Consider the following 16153-nt stretch of genomic DNA (forward strand, 5'->3'; position numbering starts at 1 on the left):
TGTAGAAAGTGAGCACATGAAAAGTTTTTCTAAATGTATCAAGCATTATTATATGTATAACCTTTCCTAAAGGTATGAAGAGTCTGTTGAGGTTTTCATTAACTAATGATAAAATAAGACTGAGTTCTTCTTAGTGTGACATATTAATGTGTGTTTTTCTTCTAAATATGAAGACTTCAAGAGAAGTAAAGATTTCTGGAGCGATTGGACCCTGTGTGTCTCTCAACTCTAAAGGACCTTGTGTCTCAGAAAATGTAAGTAAACTTTGCTGAAAATGCAGGTAATGTCCTACTATGGAAAAATAGGATTTAGGATTTCTGGATGTGAAGAGAGGCTGCAACTCTTCCATAAATGGAACAAAGAGTGTTTACTTTTTACCAGTTTTAAATCAAATACATGCAAGGGCTGTTTTTTGTAAAAGCTCCTGTTCACTGCTAGATTAGATTCAAGTTGTATTAGACCAGATTCAAGTTGTATTAGACCTTGCAGATCCCTTGTTACTTGGCTAGGTTTGTCCACTGAGTGGTTGCTTTGAAGTTATTACAGAAAAGTTATATGCTGGCAAAGCAGAAACTAAGTAGAAAGTGAGTTAGCATGCTTTATTCTTAAAATCAGAGCTATGTCCTTTTATCCAAACAGAGAACCATGAAAATACTTTCTTTAGAAAGACCGAGAGAACAGGAGGACATCCCCTTTGTCTTGACCCCATCTTTCCATTTGCATGGCTGTTTCACCAAATGCACATTTAATTAATTGATTAGAATATCCACCTATTACAGGCTCCTGAAATAACTCCTTTAAATTTACATCAGACTTAAATCATCACTTATTTTCTTATCAAATAATATTATTACAGTTTAATTTTGCATTTGATTACTAATCAAAAACAATTCCTGCAAGTAACCAAAATGTCTTACATTTGAAAAGTCTCACTTTTGTTCCTAACAATCAGTGTGATAGAGCACTTTCCAGTATGAAAGTGCTTGCAGATGGCCTGCTTTAATCAAGCATTTTTCATGTGTAAATTTTCCTTGTATTTATGATTGCATCGTTGTGAACTAAAAATCTCAATATAATCATCGTGATTTTTTTTTTTTTTCTTGGTGGTCTGGTACAGATTTTCTTAACCCTGCCACCTGAATGACTGCGTATATTACAATAAAAGTTAAAACCCCAAAAAACAATTAAATGTGCATATCCTTATTTAAGCTACATATTTAAATCATAGGAGGTAATAGAAAATTTAATTGTGAATTCATGTCTGTTGCCTTGCACTTATATCATGATTAATTTCTATTCCAAAACCTTTTTATTGAAATAATCTGAATTAAAATTTTTGAGGTAAAACATATGAATAAAACATAGATGAATGCAGCTCGTTGCAAGTGGTAAATGGACAATTAATCCAGCCATAATGCTTTTAACAGTGAACACAAACACAGTGACAATATTGCCTGTATAATTTTCCTTGAATGTTTTGTTTGGTTTCACTGGGTCCATTATGGATGACTGATTATTTTAATTGGTTTCTCTGGGGGTTATTTTAATTGGTTTCTCTGGGTATTTATGTTGTTTGGGTGACAAAAAGGATGTCACTTGAAATACATCGCTATCGTTATACAGTTACCTCGTTAGTTACTAGAGACTGTGTAACTATATACTATGTAAGCTGCGTACTTGAAGTTTTACTAGTGTGCCTTAGAAGGGTCATTCCGCTCTCATGTGCTTCTTACCTCTTCTCTTGGGACTGCTTAAGCGAAGTCTAGGACTTTTTCCTGTTTCTGACTTGCTTTTTCCATTTTTCTAATGCCATCTCCCTTCTAACGTTTTAATCTTTTTCAACCATCTCCTTTTTTTGTTATTCCTGTGTCTAACACTGCAGTTGTTTTGCAAGAGTGTGTGCCTGAGAGGCTGACAGAGTAAGCAGGGAGAAAACTTGTGACAGAGTAGTCATAAACAATTACCTGTTATGGCCAGATGTTGTACTTCACAAAGGAAGGTAATATTTCTGGTTTGTGAAAGTATTATAAAATCTTTCTACAGGAGATTGGAACAGGAGGTACTTGTCAGTGGAAGATTTGTGGACTTAATCCTACCACAACTCTCGCACTGTACTTTGAGGTGGTCAACCAGGTAATAAATATTTGTCTACTAAACATGGTAGTTTTATGTTACGTGACTGCTGAAGCCTGTGTTTTTGTGTGGTGCCCTCAAGCACAGTAGCAGGGATACAAATGATGTTGTCATTTTTGTTGTCAAAGTTTAGAGATGGACACTAACAGCTTAATGATGAGCTAATCTTCTTGAATATGATAATGTGAACCAGAGAGGTCTACAAATTTTGGATGGAGTTCATAATCTAAGCCCAATTTTTTTTTCAGAGTGGTTCTTAATTGCAACTGAAATACACTTTAATATATGAAAATACTGTAATCTGTATATTTAAAAGTGCTTTTTCAGTATTTCTCTGATATTTTAGTTACAAAGTAATTACTCCATAATGTTTTAATTTATGCTTTATTTGCTCAGTATTTGCAAATAAAGATTGGCTTCATTGAAATGTCTCAGGGGCATATAGCCTTGTTTCCTGTCTCCCAGTGGCAGTTCTAGGAAAGAGGATAAAAACATGACAAGCAAATATGTTACTTACATCTCGTACTTTCCCTTCTTCCAAATATTTGAAGCTCAGAACTATGTGAACTGACTGTAGTTTCTATATATTTTGTATGCTGTATTGCATATTTTTCAACCTATGCAAAGGTTTGGAAACTTGAACTTACCTTAGCCATTCTTCATTTTACTTTTTGTATATTTATTTTGGTCTCATTTTATTACTAGCTCTAAAACTGATCTGGTCGTGGTGTGTAATAGTTAATTTCAACTGTCCTTCTCTTTTGGAATTACCTTGTTAGCCGCATATAAACCTGTATTTCTACTGACCAGCATTTTGAAATTTCAGTTTACATCTGGATTCCAATCTTTTAAGTTTTGATGGCACTTTCTGGGATTCATTAATCAACATTTTAGAGCAGTATCAGTTTTGTTGCCCTGTAATTCTAGTGAATTACGTCATGTTCAAATAGAATCTAATGAAATTGGCAATTCTAACACAGCCCTTTCAAAAGTATTGTCTCTGTAAAGGTATGTGGAAGGAGAGAGCATTGGTTGCTTTAAGGGTATCTGGTGGAGGGAGCAACTGCTCCTAACATCCCTTAACAGTCTCCAGGTTTATTAGCCATGTTTAGTAAAGGCCCTCAACATAATAGAAGCATCAGACAATGCATTTATATAACTTGAGCTGCCTATTGCTAAGAATTTTATAATTTTCTAGTAATTTGTTTATATACTTTTGCATTATACTGTAAAATTTTGAGATTCCCCTTATTTAATTTTTTTCTCCTGTACTTAGCACAATGCTCCCATTCCTCAAGGAGGACGTGGTGCAATCCAATTTGTGACTCAGTACCAGCATTCCAGTGGACAGAGACGTATCAGAGTGACCACAGTTGCCAGAAAGTATGTTTTACTTGTGATGAATCATTTTCTGAAAAGCAGGATATATATTTGCCTTCTAATCTTTAAGATCTTGTAAACAATCTATTGTTCTGGGATATGTAGTGTCACAGGTGGTGAAGGCATGATCCATAGGTTTGAGACAGTTGCCTCTCTCATTCTGTGGGCTCTTTCTTCTCTGAGAGGTTGCAGTGGTTGTATGATGATGTTACGGGAGTGCTCTGAAGTAACCCAAGTGATTTTTTGGGTGAAATTCTGTGGCCTAGACTGAGGAGATGGTCAGACTTAGGGAATGGCAAAGATCACTTCATGACTTAACTTGAGAGTCCTAGCTGCCATTCAGGGGGGTGTAAGTACCTGTTCTTCCATGTATAACATTTACGTGCAGCTTCCTTGATTCAATTTACTTCACAATTTTATATAGTGATGTTTACTATTATGCAGGCATTTTTCAATGTCAAATGACATTTCCTTTAAGCTGAAGGAGATTATTGATTGGGTAATTCGATGGAAGATTCAGTTTATCAAAGAAAGCATTGCCCTTACTGTTGATATGACTATCTTGTGAACTTACATTAGTTATATTAGTAAAATCTTCTTGGTGATTGATAAAAGGACAGATTAATAGTTCACCTTATAAATTGAAAAGAACAGGCAAGGTGCACAAGAAAACTGCTAGTGTGGGAATGTGTGATTAGCCTCATGGACAGTGTTTCCTGTAACTTACCTTTCATAATTAATATTTATTTAACGTAATAACTGTTTTATACGTGGCATTATATTTTATTTCACTGGTTGCATGGCATCTGTACAAATAAGGGACATTTGTAATTAAGGAATGGTTAACTGAGAGGCTGCTCATTAACACCCAGTAGATTTTCGAAGTTTATTAAAACTGCTAACACTGTTTTCTGTGCCTTAATTTTGAAGGGGTATTTTGAGGTTGGACATCTTTGCTTTCACTGTAATGCAAATACTTGTATTTTTCTTTTGCAGCTGGGCAGATGCACAGACACAGATTCAAAACATTGCTGCATCTTTTGACCAGGAGGCTGCTGCGATTCTCATGGCTAGATTGGCAGTGTATAGGGCAGAGACAGAAGAGGGGCCTGATGTGCTTAGGTGGCTGGACAGACAGCTTATACGACTGGTAAAAAGGACTATATCAAAAGAGTCAGATTGGTTTCTTGTCTCCAGACATGCCATTCTTAAATGACTAGTGTTCAGTGATTGTTTCTTTAAAAATAAAACAAACCAAAATGAACTGAATGCTTCATTTCCACAAGTGGGTATGCAGAATTAATTAAGATTTTCTATTTTAAATGGAAAAAAGAACAGATAAGTTTTTAGTTCGTTTATTAATGTCTCCTCAGTCCTCAGCAGTTGGTAATTGCCAGTAATTGAGAGAAATTCTAGCATGAGATTAGCAGAAGTTGAAGCTTTCTCTACTTTCTGCTGCCTATAATGATATCGTAGATGAAATATTTTTAGCAAGAACAAAAAAGTCTAAGTATCTAGAAAACCGTAATTTCTTTATTTTCAAAAGTTCAGTTTTTTAATTTTTTTATTTCTTACTTGTAAGTAAGTAGTTATTAATAATTGAATTCTAAACATGTTCTCTAGGGCTGTTTAATGATCTAACTCTGCTTAGAGATTTTGGAGAAAAAAACCCCAAAAAGCCATTAAAGCCTCATAAGCAAGGAAATCCCTGCTTGTTAAGAAAAGAACTTAATGTTTGCTAGGTTTCTGTTTGCTGACAGAGCTGTAAGCACCTCAAATCATGTGTTTATTAAAACCAAACAGACTTACAGTAATGGCATGACCAAGCAAATATGTTTCTTAATTTAGATAATTTTTTCTTTTACCCCAGTGTCAGAAATTTGGAGAATATCACAAGGATGATCCAAGCTCTTTCAGATTTTCAGAAACCTTTTCACTTTACCCACAGGTGAGTAGAAGGCAGGTGTGTCTATAAGGGATAAAGAGATAATGCTTAGTGAAGGAAGAGACACACTGTAGCACAGAGTAAAATAAGGCAGTACACTGGATAGCAGAATGAAAAGACCCCCTGCCCCCAGCTACTGTCTGGCATGTGACATTTGTTGTCTGTGCTGCTGTGTCCCTTTTTGCCCTCTGTTCTTACAGTTAAACTTCCTCTAACTGTGTCTATTTTTTGTTTCTCCTATAGTGGAATCCTCATCTTACCTGAGTTTGTAATTCAGATAATGACACTGGGTTTTTTTAAGGGCAGTTTTAATGAAAAAATTCAGAAAACATGAGAAAAGATATAGTTTTGCTTTGTTGTTTCTTTCCTACATGATTTATAACACTGACCTGAAAAGAAGCACTTAATTGGTGAAGTGAACTTGAGCTTGACTATTTTAAACTTTGAATAGTTTCTTTGCTAATAATCCATTCTGATAAATTCCTCCGTTCTGATAGCTCTTGATATGTTGCTTTTGGACCCTTCATAGACTTCCATGATATTTCTGTTTGAGTTATCTATCAGTGTGTCTCAAGGTGTTAAGTGTTGTGGAGAGATTGATTCAGTATGTGGAGAGATTGATTCAGCAATGAAAGGATTTGCTTTTTCCATTTTTACTAACGAAGTTCAACTTTGCTATGGTTAATGTTCTTTTTTCTGTTCACATGCTACAACTTACCTTGTGTATTCAAGGACAGCAGCCTCCCTCACAGGAACAGTAGAACTTACAGTAAAGGAAGGGTTTGGCAATATTCAGTCATACTATTTATCAGTTAGTACTAGAGAAGAAGAAATATTTCAACTTTTAATTCAAAGCTGCTTTGTAGGTTTATCTGTTCTGATCTCTCTGTCTTACTCTCATCAGAGTATATAAAAAACTGGCAAAGGTGTGTATACAAGTTAGAAATGTTAAAGGACTTGGAATTCAATTTTTTTGTGGCATTGGTCTCATGTAGTTTGTGGAAAACATTTATCTCCTTGTCCAACTCTCCTTTTTATCTGTGAAAGTTCAAACAAATTGTTTTTGTTTTGCAGTTTATGTTTCACTTGAGAAGGTCTCCTTTCTTACAAGTTTTTAATAACAGTCCAGATGAGAGCTCATACTATCGTCATCATTTTATGCGTCAAGATCTAACCCAGTCGCTTATCATGGTTCAGCCGATTCTTTATGCCTACTCTTTCAATGGACCTCCAGAGGTATCATTATATATAACATAATAGTAGGTTAAAAGGTGCTGTTTTGAGAGAGAGGTGATTGTTGTCCTCGCTGTCACACATTATAAAATGTGTTGTTTTAAAATTTATTGCATGAGAAACAATATTCATTTAATATAGAACATACTATGAGCAAAGCATATCTCAGAATTCTGATGTAGCATAATCTTGAGAACAAAAGTCACTTTGTGGAGAGATGATGTTTTAAACTAAGGAATGGTAATTTTTTTTTTTTGTTGGTATTGAGAGCTGTAGGAGTTCTGCTTTTTTTTTATGGTGCCAGAATGTAAACATCAACAAAAATGTTTTTATTTTAAAATGTACTTTTTTGTAGAGTCTGAAAGAAAAGTTGGGGTTTTTTTGAAATGTACAAAATTGCGTCTATCTTAGAAGCTTTGGATGAAGGCATTAATTTTGATGTGGTTACCATTATGTATAGTTTTGGTACAGAACCTTCCATCTGATCTTATCATGGCACATTCTGTATAAATCTCAAATAAAAATAAGATCTTCCAAGAAGCTTGTGAAAGAAGTGTAAGATAGGAGACGACAAAAGTAGTCTGGTTAGATAAGAGAGAGTGAGGAAATGGTAAGACAGTGAAAGTAAACATATTAGGCAAGGATCATGGCAGGTTGGAATTTTTGTTCGGATTTTTTTTTTTTTTTTAGACTATGTCATGGGGATAAAAAAGACTTTTAAAAATGGAGTTTAAATTAAAGTAATGAGGTGAAGAGCTAATCACAGGTGTAAGATCATTCTCCCATGTATGAATAACAATTAGTAACGTGGGCGATGCAGATGAGAAGCATAATCAAGCAGGAGCTGACACCTCAATGTAGAATAAGTAATAATATTTTTTTATTATTCTTGGAATAGTTAATATTTTTGGTATCCCTAGTAAGATTGATCCAATTAAATCATATGGTACTGATTCAGTTAAATCATATAGTGTCAATATAGTGTCACTGCCCTACAAAAGGTGAATTAAAACCTTAAATACTACATTAGATTTAATAAATCATGAGTATTTACTATATACAGTATTGGTGGATATATATGCACAGTAATAATAGCTGTAAGGACAAGACTAAAAAAAAAAACGAACAACCCACAACCCCCAAATCTTATACTTGAATAACTACCGAATCTTTATACGCTGAAATATTGAAGTTAATGGCATTGTATAGGTAAATATGGAGGTACTTGAAAGACTAGAAAAGTGCATAATAATGAAAGAGGTTTCAGCTCTTGAATACAATTTTTATTATTTTCCTGAAGTTATATATTCAGAATCAGGCTGGATAACTTCAGAATGAGATTGTGTGGGTTGCAGGTGTATGACATGAAAACGAGTAAATATGGAGTTTTAGTAAGTGATTGAAATAGTTCCTAAGATTCAGTGACTGATTCAAAAAGCTGGTAATGCCATCTGATTGCTCAATTCTGTGTCAGTTGGTAATTTTTTATTTATTTTTAAACTTTAGCCTGTTCTTCTGGATAGCAGCAGCATTCTACCAGATCGCATTCTCCTTATGGACACCTTTTTCCAGATCCTTATTTATCACGGAGAGGTAAGATTTGTCATTTCTTACATAAATATTCTTTTTCTGTAGGAGTGCTACATTGTGAAAGTCTAGCCCCAGTTCTAAAGCACTCCAGTGCTTGACCTCTCATCTACTAGACTCCTAATTCATGTTTGTAGTTCGGTAACCTAACATGCCTATACACAGATACTTGACATTACTTGATGTTTTGGTGCTGTTTGTTATGATGGGTTTAAGACGAATTAGCTTCAATATGCAGATTATTTTTTCCAACTTTTGAGAGTGTTATTCCCTGCACCCCCCATGCTTTTCATTCATTTATTTTAGACCTATAAATTAGGTCTTCAGGGATGGGGAGTCAGAACAAGTTTTATAGTCACCCTTCATCTGCACTGTCCTGGAGGAATGAAACTGCTCCTGGCAGTTGAGTAGATAGACATTCACTAGGAACATATAAATATAAATGCTTGTGATTTGCTAGTGCTCTGCTGCCCTGGAGGAATTGGGCTGCTGCTTTTTACTGCTTTGCAACTGCAAATGGTTCCCAGCTGAGAGTTTGAGAAATACTGTTCTGGATCATGTCCTCGTAGCTGCACTGTTTAAAATAGTTACTAAACTTTAATGCTTCTTAAGTAGAAAAATGTTCTCTGTATTTTTGTAAGATGCTGTCAGGAAGCAGCAGGGGCGGGCTGCTCACCGAGGGAATGGGAACGGGGAGCTGAGCATGATTGCAAGGCAGGCATAGGCCTCCCCAGTGAGGACCTGGCCCCTCAGTACCTGAGCAAGGCAAGCAGAGCAGTTTGTGGGCAGTAGCCGGGTTCAGCCACCAGTCCAGATCACCAGACAAATTGATGGGGATGAGGCAGATCCCAGTTCTAGCCAGGTCGTCAGGTCCCCGGGTGGGGGTCCAGGTAAGTGGGGTACATGGCCAGGTAGAGGCACAGTTGCAGTGGAGCTCAGGCAGGAGCCAGGAATGACAGCCTCAGCTTGAGACAGCCGCCAAGCAAAGGAGGGGGGAACCTCTGCCGAGGCTCCCTCTAACAACAGCCTGTATCAGTGAGCTGACCCTGAGCAGCCAGCTTCACTCCTAGGAGGTGGGGAGGCTGTGCTACAGGCCCTGAAAGATAAATATCAGTGTAAATATTTATTTCTTATGTGTCATAGACATGCATATTAGAGAACTGTAAATAGTATCCTTGACCTCATGAACTACATGTTTAGCATACAAAGAATGACAAAAAAGGAAATACAGAAGGACCGTAAATTGTTAGTTTAAAAAAAATAAATAAAAATCTAGTGGCATGTTACTTGCAGATCTTGGCTTTTAAAAATTAACTTGCATACTATAGGGCAGAAAGGGGTGAGTGATAGAAAAGAGGCCAGCAATGGCACATTCTTCTCTGAAAAGCCCTGTGTATCCTTAAGAACGGTTCGTGAATCAGTTCTAAACTTCTTTCTTCCCCCTATCTCCAGACCATAGCTCAGTGGCGTAAATCAGGTTACCAAGATATGCCAGAATATGAAAACTTTCATCACTTGTTACAAGCACCAATAGATGATGCCCAAGAAATTCTCCATTCCAGATTTCCAATGCCCAGATACATTGATACAGAGCATGGAGGAAGCCAGGTATGGTAAAATATATATTATGTAATCTAGGAAGTGATGTGTTAGTAATATCATGAGATTTTTTTTTTGGTAGTAAACATGCATTTCTGTGCTAAAATATATGTAAATTGCAAGTGAAAAATTTGAATCTTAAAGCTTTTACAGAGCCAGATATGTAATATAGCTTTTTGCCTGATTTGTGAATCCTGTTATTTATTACTGTTTTTACCATATTGACTTGGACTCTGAGATTCCTTGTGTGAGGTGTGTAAGACAAAAAAGATAGTAATTGTCAGGGTCTCTGGACCAATACCAGAAGTATTCTTTGTGTTTTTTTTTTTTAACTTATTAATTAATATTTTATTAATATTCACATTTGCTTTGCTAGTGCTTAGAAAAAGACAAAAGCTTACTTTCTGCTGCATTGAAAAGTTGTTAGCAGTTCTGCATTATAGCTATAGAATCCAGGGAGTGGCTTTATTTATAGAGATTGCTACTTGCTCTTCTGAATAGGTGTCTGTGCATGTTTTTATCTCCAAATAATAGAAATGGTATATTTCATAAACATGTAATTTTTTCTGAGTATAAGAAACTTCTGTTTGAGAAGATTAATTTATTGCCTGTGTTTTGTTTTTTAAAGGCTCGTTTCCTGCTTTCAAAAGTAAATCCCTCTCAGACTCATAACAATATGTATGCATGGGGACAGGTAAGTATGAATCTGCTGATGAAGCTTGTATGCATAATCTTATGTTCTTTTTCCCTATTTCAGAAATCAAGTGACACATTGTGTACGTAAGTGATAATGCCCAGTTTTGAAACTGAAAAAGAAACGCACTTTTGGCCTGATGCCACCAAAATTGCAAAAGTTAAGAAAAATGGATTTAATTTCTTCAGACAAAAATGATCTGGTTTGCTGTTTTAAGCTTCTGTTAGGCTACTTCCGTGTCTAGCCATCTTTCTTGGACAGATACCTTCAAATTCCTTAGAATGAGAGCACTTATCACACATAAAGACTAAGGGACCTTTTTGCAGTAGGGTAATAAATTTTGAAGTTAGTTATAAGCAAGAATTGAAAAGTACACCAGTACCAGTGTACTGATGTTTTCCGGAATTTTTGTGGCCCGGGTGACCAGGAATCAGTTTTTCAAATCTTGTCTTTAGGAAGGAAGTTATGTAAGAGTTCAAAATTTAAACTTTCTGGAGCAGTTTGTATTCTTGAACGTTGCATCCCAGTTCCATGTTCTCCTTAGGAATTCAGCTTTTATAGTGGGAAGAGAAACACTGCTGTTGGGTGAATGCTAGTATAGTGTCATTTTCTCATGACAATGTAATGGCATCAGACAGTTGAAGCTACATATTAACTGTACTTTTAGACTACTTTGCTATAGAGCCTACAGTGTTCAAGTCATGAGTGAGAGAGCTCTGTAGCAATTTTACAGTAGTGATTTTTGTCAGGTAAGTTTTATCAGGGTAGGTTTTCATAGGGATGTATTGGTTCTCATGAAACTTCTATCAGGGAAGACCACTGAGATCCAGAATTGAAAATACTTGAAAACTTTGTACTGAGTCAGGGACAGCACAATTTGAACCCAGCTCTCTTGCCTCCAAAGTCAATAACCTAACCAGCAATCTCTCTTCATGATGTTTCGTCCACAGCATACACACAAATCCTGTAGTTTGAACAGTCTGGTTTTTATCTAAACATTACGTGGAAATTTTTGAAGTTTTGACTTTTCCAACAGTACAGGACAACTGTTTCTTGCTCATTTAATTAGTAAGCAAATGAAACAGTATTCCAAATGTAAATGCAAATACAAAACAATGCTTGAACTGATCTCTAAGAAAATTGTTCATGCTGGACAAGTGAGATACTCTTTGATACGTTTTAGAAAAGAGAGCTTTCCCTTTTAATATTGAAAAGAATTCACGTTTAGGGTAATATAAGAAATGGTGTGTTAATCTTCCCAGTGGCATTGCCGCATGTGTTCCCAACATAGTATCCTCCTGTGTTTGCAGGGGTTTTTGTGAACAAAGTTGATCCAAGTAAAAATTATGAAATGAGAAATGTAACTGTTGGGAGAAAATTTTAAACTGAATTGGTTTTGCTCTTGTTTTTCTTATGAGCTTCCTGGATTGTTTCATGTAATTTTATTTGGTGCATAACTGAGTCAGAAAAATCCATTAGTCCACATTGACCTGAAGAGGGCAGCCACACACCACTGAAACCATGTTTCAGGAGGTGATGAATTGTCTAGTTTGGTTTTTAATATTGTAAGTAAAGATTTTTTAAACTTCAGCAGGTAGGTTCCTTATATAGTATAGAAAACATTTTCAGAAAATAATGGTGAACTTTTCATACAAGTCTATTATGTTGGTTAGTCTTTGAAGATGCAGTTGAAATTTTCAGATTATATTGGATATGACATTTATTTGAGAATGCCTTTATTTTCAGTTTTGGGTTTTTTTTAAATCTTTTTTGTCTTGGTAACTATGGGGAATTTGCAATTTGAAATGAAAGAGGTCAGTGGCACAAATCTCATCAAAAACCTAGCTAGCTGTCACCAAATCACTGTTAATTAAATATAAATTCTCATTGTATGCATTAGATCAAAATTTTGAATGAACAGAAGACAAAACTTAAGGTGGTCTGTGAAAAATCAAAGCTAATTCTCATGTACTTTTCAGACTTGTACATTGTGACCTTGCTGGTTTTCACTTTATTCCCCAGCAAATAAAATAGTCTGCTACCTTACCTACTAGAATGAAGGGTTCTTAGTCCTCAGAGTAAAGCTGCTGCTGTTGGTGTTAGCAGTGGTGACGGCAGCTGCCTGTGTGCACATGTTGGATGAGGTGTTCAGCTTCAGGAATAGACTCTGTGCATTGGTTTTAATTACCCTGGATTACCACTAGCGGTCTTCATGAGGGATCTCTTTTCTTAGGGGGTCTATCAGCTCCTTTGGTGATTTATTTAGAGGATGATGTACTGTCCTTCCATGGGTAAGACACAAGGTGGCAGATCATATCCTGCTCCAGAATTAAACTACTTGTAATTCTCTTGTGGCTTCTTAAATAAGAGCGCTCAGGCTTAGCATTTCGCAGGCTTGGAAGTAGAACATCCTTTATTCTCATCTTGCCACCATCAGCTGACAGATAATTTAGTGGGCCTTCCCTGAGAGTGGATGTGTATTGTGTGAAGTGTATTGTAGTGATCTAAGATCTCTTATTGCTCCTGGATTTGTCCCTTGATTGTTAACTGAGAACTGGTTTTGGCTGGTTCTCAAAAAGGAGCACCAGTTCTAAGCATCCTCATTAAGACTTTCATGTCTGTGTTTTGGAAGATACTGTAAGCTTTCAGACAACTCTGATTTAATTTGGAAATATGGGTGCTTAGTACCTTGGAAAAGGTTGAATTGTTGAGATTTATAGGAATCCTTCCTATGTGTGTAAACGAAGTAATGGCAGATTGGTTTCAAAGGACTTAAGAGGGGTACTACGTAACGTTTGCAGAGCTGCCAACTGCTGTTTTATTTAGACTGTAAATTTGTTTAAAAATAGTAATTAAAAGATGACCATTTTGAACTTACTGGATTTCTGAAACTTACTTCTGATGTCAAAAAGTAAATTGCAAAAATCCACCCAAAAGGGTTTTTTTTAATCTTTTGTGATCTGATTTTGCAGTGGCATGACCTTCAGATGTTGCTTTTTGTGTTTCTCTGAGATGGCATAGACCTGTAGGAGAGAATTGGCCCAGCTTTCCTTGAGAAAGCTAGTTGACCTTCACTCAGTGTCAAATCAGACCCTTAGTGGATTTGTTTTCTCCTTTTGCCATTTTGATATGTCTGAGCTTTGCTGACAGATACTGATTTGTTAGTTGTGTCACTTGTGTGTTTCTGTTTCTCTCACCTCTGTCTGCTCCACTGAGGTAGGAATGATACAAGAACTGTGACATGGAAGTTTTATTTACTTTTAAAAATTTGTAAGTTAGTATTTGGCAGCTGTCAAAAGCTCTGGAATTTTGTATGGTTGATGTAAATACCTTGCTATACTGCAACTCATTGCCGTATGCATTAATATGGAAGAGAGTGTAGTTGTGGTTTATGCCTGAATTTATGTAAACATATGAAAATTTATGTAAATGTACAGCCTGCTGTTTTTTGTCAGAGGATTTCAGCAGTGATACACTTCTAAGGTCTTTCTAAATTTATAAAGTGTTTATTTAATGGAATGTATTATGCCTTAAAATGCTTTTTTTTCACAATGAGTATAATCAATTCTCCTTGTTTCCTTCTATTTTATAGGAGTCTGGAGCACCCATTCTTACTGATGATGTCAGCTTGCAAGTATTTATGGATCATCTGAAGAAACTTGCTGTCTCTAGTGCTGCCTGAGATTCTGCAGTGCATTAAAGGCACAGATAGGCTGTAGCCATATTTCAGCTTTTTCTCTTTTACCCTTTCCCAAGTCTGTCTTGACAGAATGCTCTGATATGCACAAGCTGCCTGATTAGATGTAAAGCAGTGTTGTTTTCAAAGAAAAGGTTTTGTTATCAGCAAATGTTTTAATGTGAACTGCAGTTTGTAAAAATGACAGGTAGTAGATTAAATTAAGTTATAATTAGAGGAAAAAGAACAGTCATTTTTATTACTGTGATACTTATAATTACTTTGAGATAATTTGTAACAACTTTGAGATGTGATTTCAGTTTCCTTTTTAAATGATTGAGGTTAATTCTGCTCTGCACTACAAAGGCACATGGAACAATAAAGGAAATCTTTGGTGATGTCGGGCTTTCCAGACTGCCATATGACTACTTTTGCTTACTGAATTTGAGCATGAAGTGAACAAAGAAGCAACAAAAAGCATATAAAAATAGTATTAACTCAGTCTTTTGACTTAGGCTGCCAAACTTTTCTTTCCTGCAGAGATACTATTGTTCATGTGTTGTTCATTTTAGGAGTATTTAATTTCAAATATTTCTTCCCAAAGAATCAGTAGGGTAAGTGGGAACAGAGTTTTTCTTTATTTCCCCATAAAGAATTTGAACTGAAAAAGTAAAAAGTCTGTTATTGCACAAAATTTAAATCCACATGTTGTATTTTAGACAAAAGTATCTATTATCAAACACAGTAACAGATGAATATGCTCAAAAGTTAACACTTTTAGCTTGTCTAAGAAGAAATCCTGCACTACCAAAATGAACTAAGAATACAGCCTTGATTTTTGTCTTGGCGAGTATACTTTAAAAAAATGTACCTGTTTACCTTTTTTTATTATTGCCTTATAATGTTATTACACTAATGCATGACACTGCACATGTGCTTTTTGTTTCTGCATGCTTTTTGTTATGAATTCAACAGGCTATAGTTCTTGTTGAAACAGTATTATATAGAATATGATGTGATTAATTTGATATTTAGTTCATACTTAATTTTTTGGGGGTGGATAAATTAGTAGGCTTTCCCATTTACTTGTTGAAGTTTACACATAAAACAGATGTTTACATAGGTAATACGACATTTTGACAAGTAAAGATGTGAAATGTGGTAGTGGGCAGTAAAAAACTGTGCCAAGTCTAAAGGAAGAGAGAGTTTTCACATAGGAAATTCAATCATATACTGGTGTGATAAGCATGAGGGATTTTTTTCTGTTTTCTGTAAATTCTCAAAAACTTGATTAAAGCAATTGTTCTCCATTTCTTTGTTCTAAATGAGATGAGCTCCTTTTGCCTCAATACAGATAAAATACATGGTTTTCTCTCACTTTTTGTATTTATTGCGCTGGTTTCTGTCGGTGCTTGAAACAAAATGTGGAAATAAAGGTAGTAATGATAAAATTTAGAATAATTTCACCACTTTTATTCATGTAATAATTGGTATTAAACTTGTGTAACTTCCAGAGGTACTGAACTGTTCACACTAGTGGCAGTTTAGGAGATAAAAATTCAGTAGCCCTCTTGACTTTGTTTTGGTTTAGCTAATAAACAGCTTAAAATTTTTCTTGTAAGACTAAATATTTCCAGTTTATTTGGCAGTTAAATACCGTTTGACTAATAAATCAGTTCATCACCAAGTCATGATAATGGATGGGGGTTTTTGTGCTTTCCTTTTTACCCTTTTACCAGCTTTCACCTTGTAATAGGTTCTTCTAGCTAATCTCTTGGCAGCATTAGCTTCTTTTGTAACTTCACGTATTTAACATTTTCAAAGACTTTTTAAAAATCCAGATGTGTCCACATGCCATCCATGTGTTTAGACCAGCCCACAAGACAAAGCTCTTACTGCTAGCACA

At 35.5% G+C, this 16153-nt stretch overlaps 1 protein-coding gene across 2 annotated transcripts in view; it reads left to right on the plus strand.

The window, feature by feature from the left end:
• SEC23A (SEC23 homolog A, COPII coat complex component) overlaps window positions 1–15948 on the plus strand; it is a 30893-nt gene extending 14945 nt beyond the window's left edge. For both annotated transcript variants that reach the window (XM_059819399.1, XM_059819400.1), the window contains exons 11-20: window positions 174–254; window positions 2044–2133; window positions 3410–3516; window positions 4510–4663; window positions 5384–5461; window positions 6533–6694; window positions 8198–8284; window positions 9731–9886; window positions 10506–10571; window positions 14164–15948. In XM_059819399.1, the coding sequence (XP_059675382.1) occupies window positions 174–254; window positions 2044–2133; window positions 3410–3516; window positions 4510–4663; window positions 5384–5461; window positions 6533–6694; window positions 8198–8284; window positions 9731–9886; window positions 10506–10571; window positions 14164–14253 (1071 nt within the window). In that variant the 3' untranslated portion in view covers window positions 14254–15948. The remainder of the gene's footprint in view (window positions 1–173; window positions 255–2043; window positions 2134–3409; window positions 3517–4509; window positions 4664–5383; window positions 5462–6532; window positions 6695–8197; window positions 8285–9730; window positions 9887–10505; window positions 10572–14163) is intronic.
• The last annotated feature ends 205 nt before the right edge of the window (window positions 15949–16153 follow it).

Source organism: Gavia stellata, chromosome 7, assembly GCF_030936135.1.
Source record: "Gavia stellata isolate bGavSte3 chromosome 7, bGavSte3.hap2, whole genome shotgun sequence".
In the NCBI taxonomy this organism is placed as follows: Eukaryota; Metazoa; Chordata; class Aves; order Gaviiformes; family Gaviidae; genus Gavia; species Gavia stellata.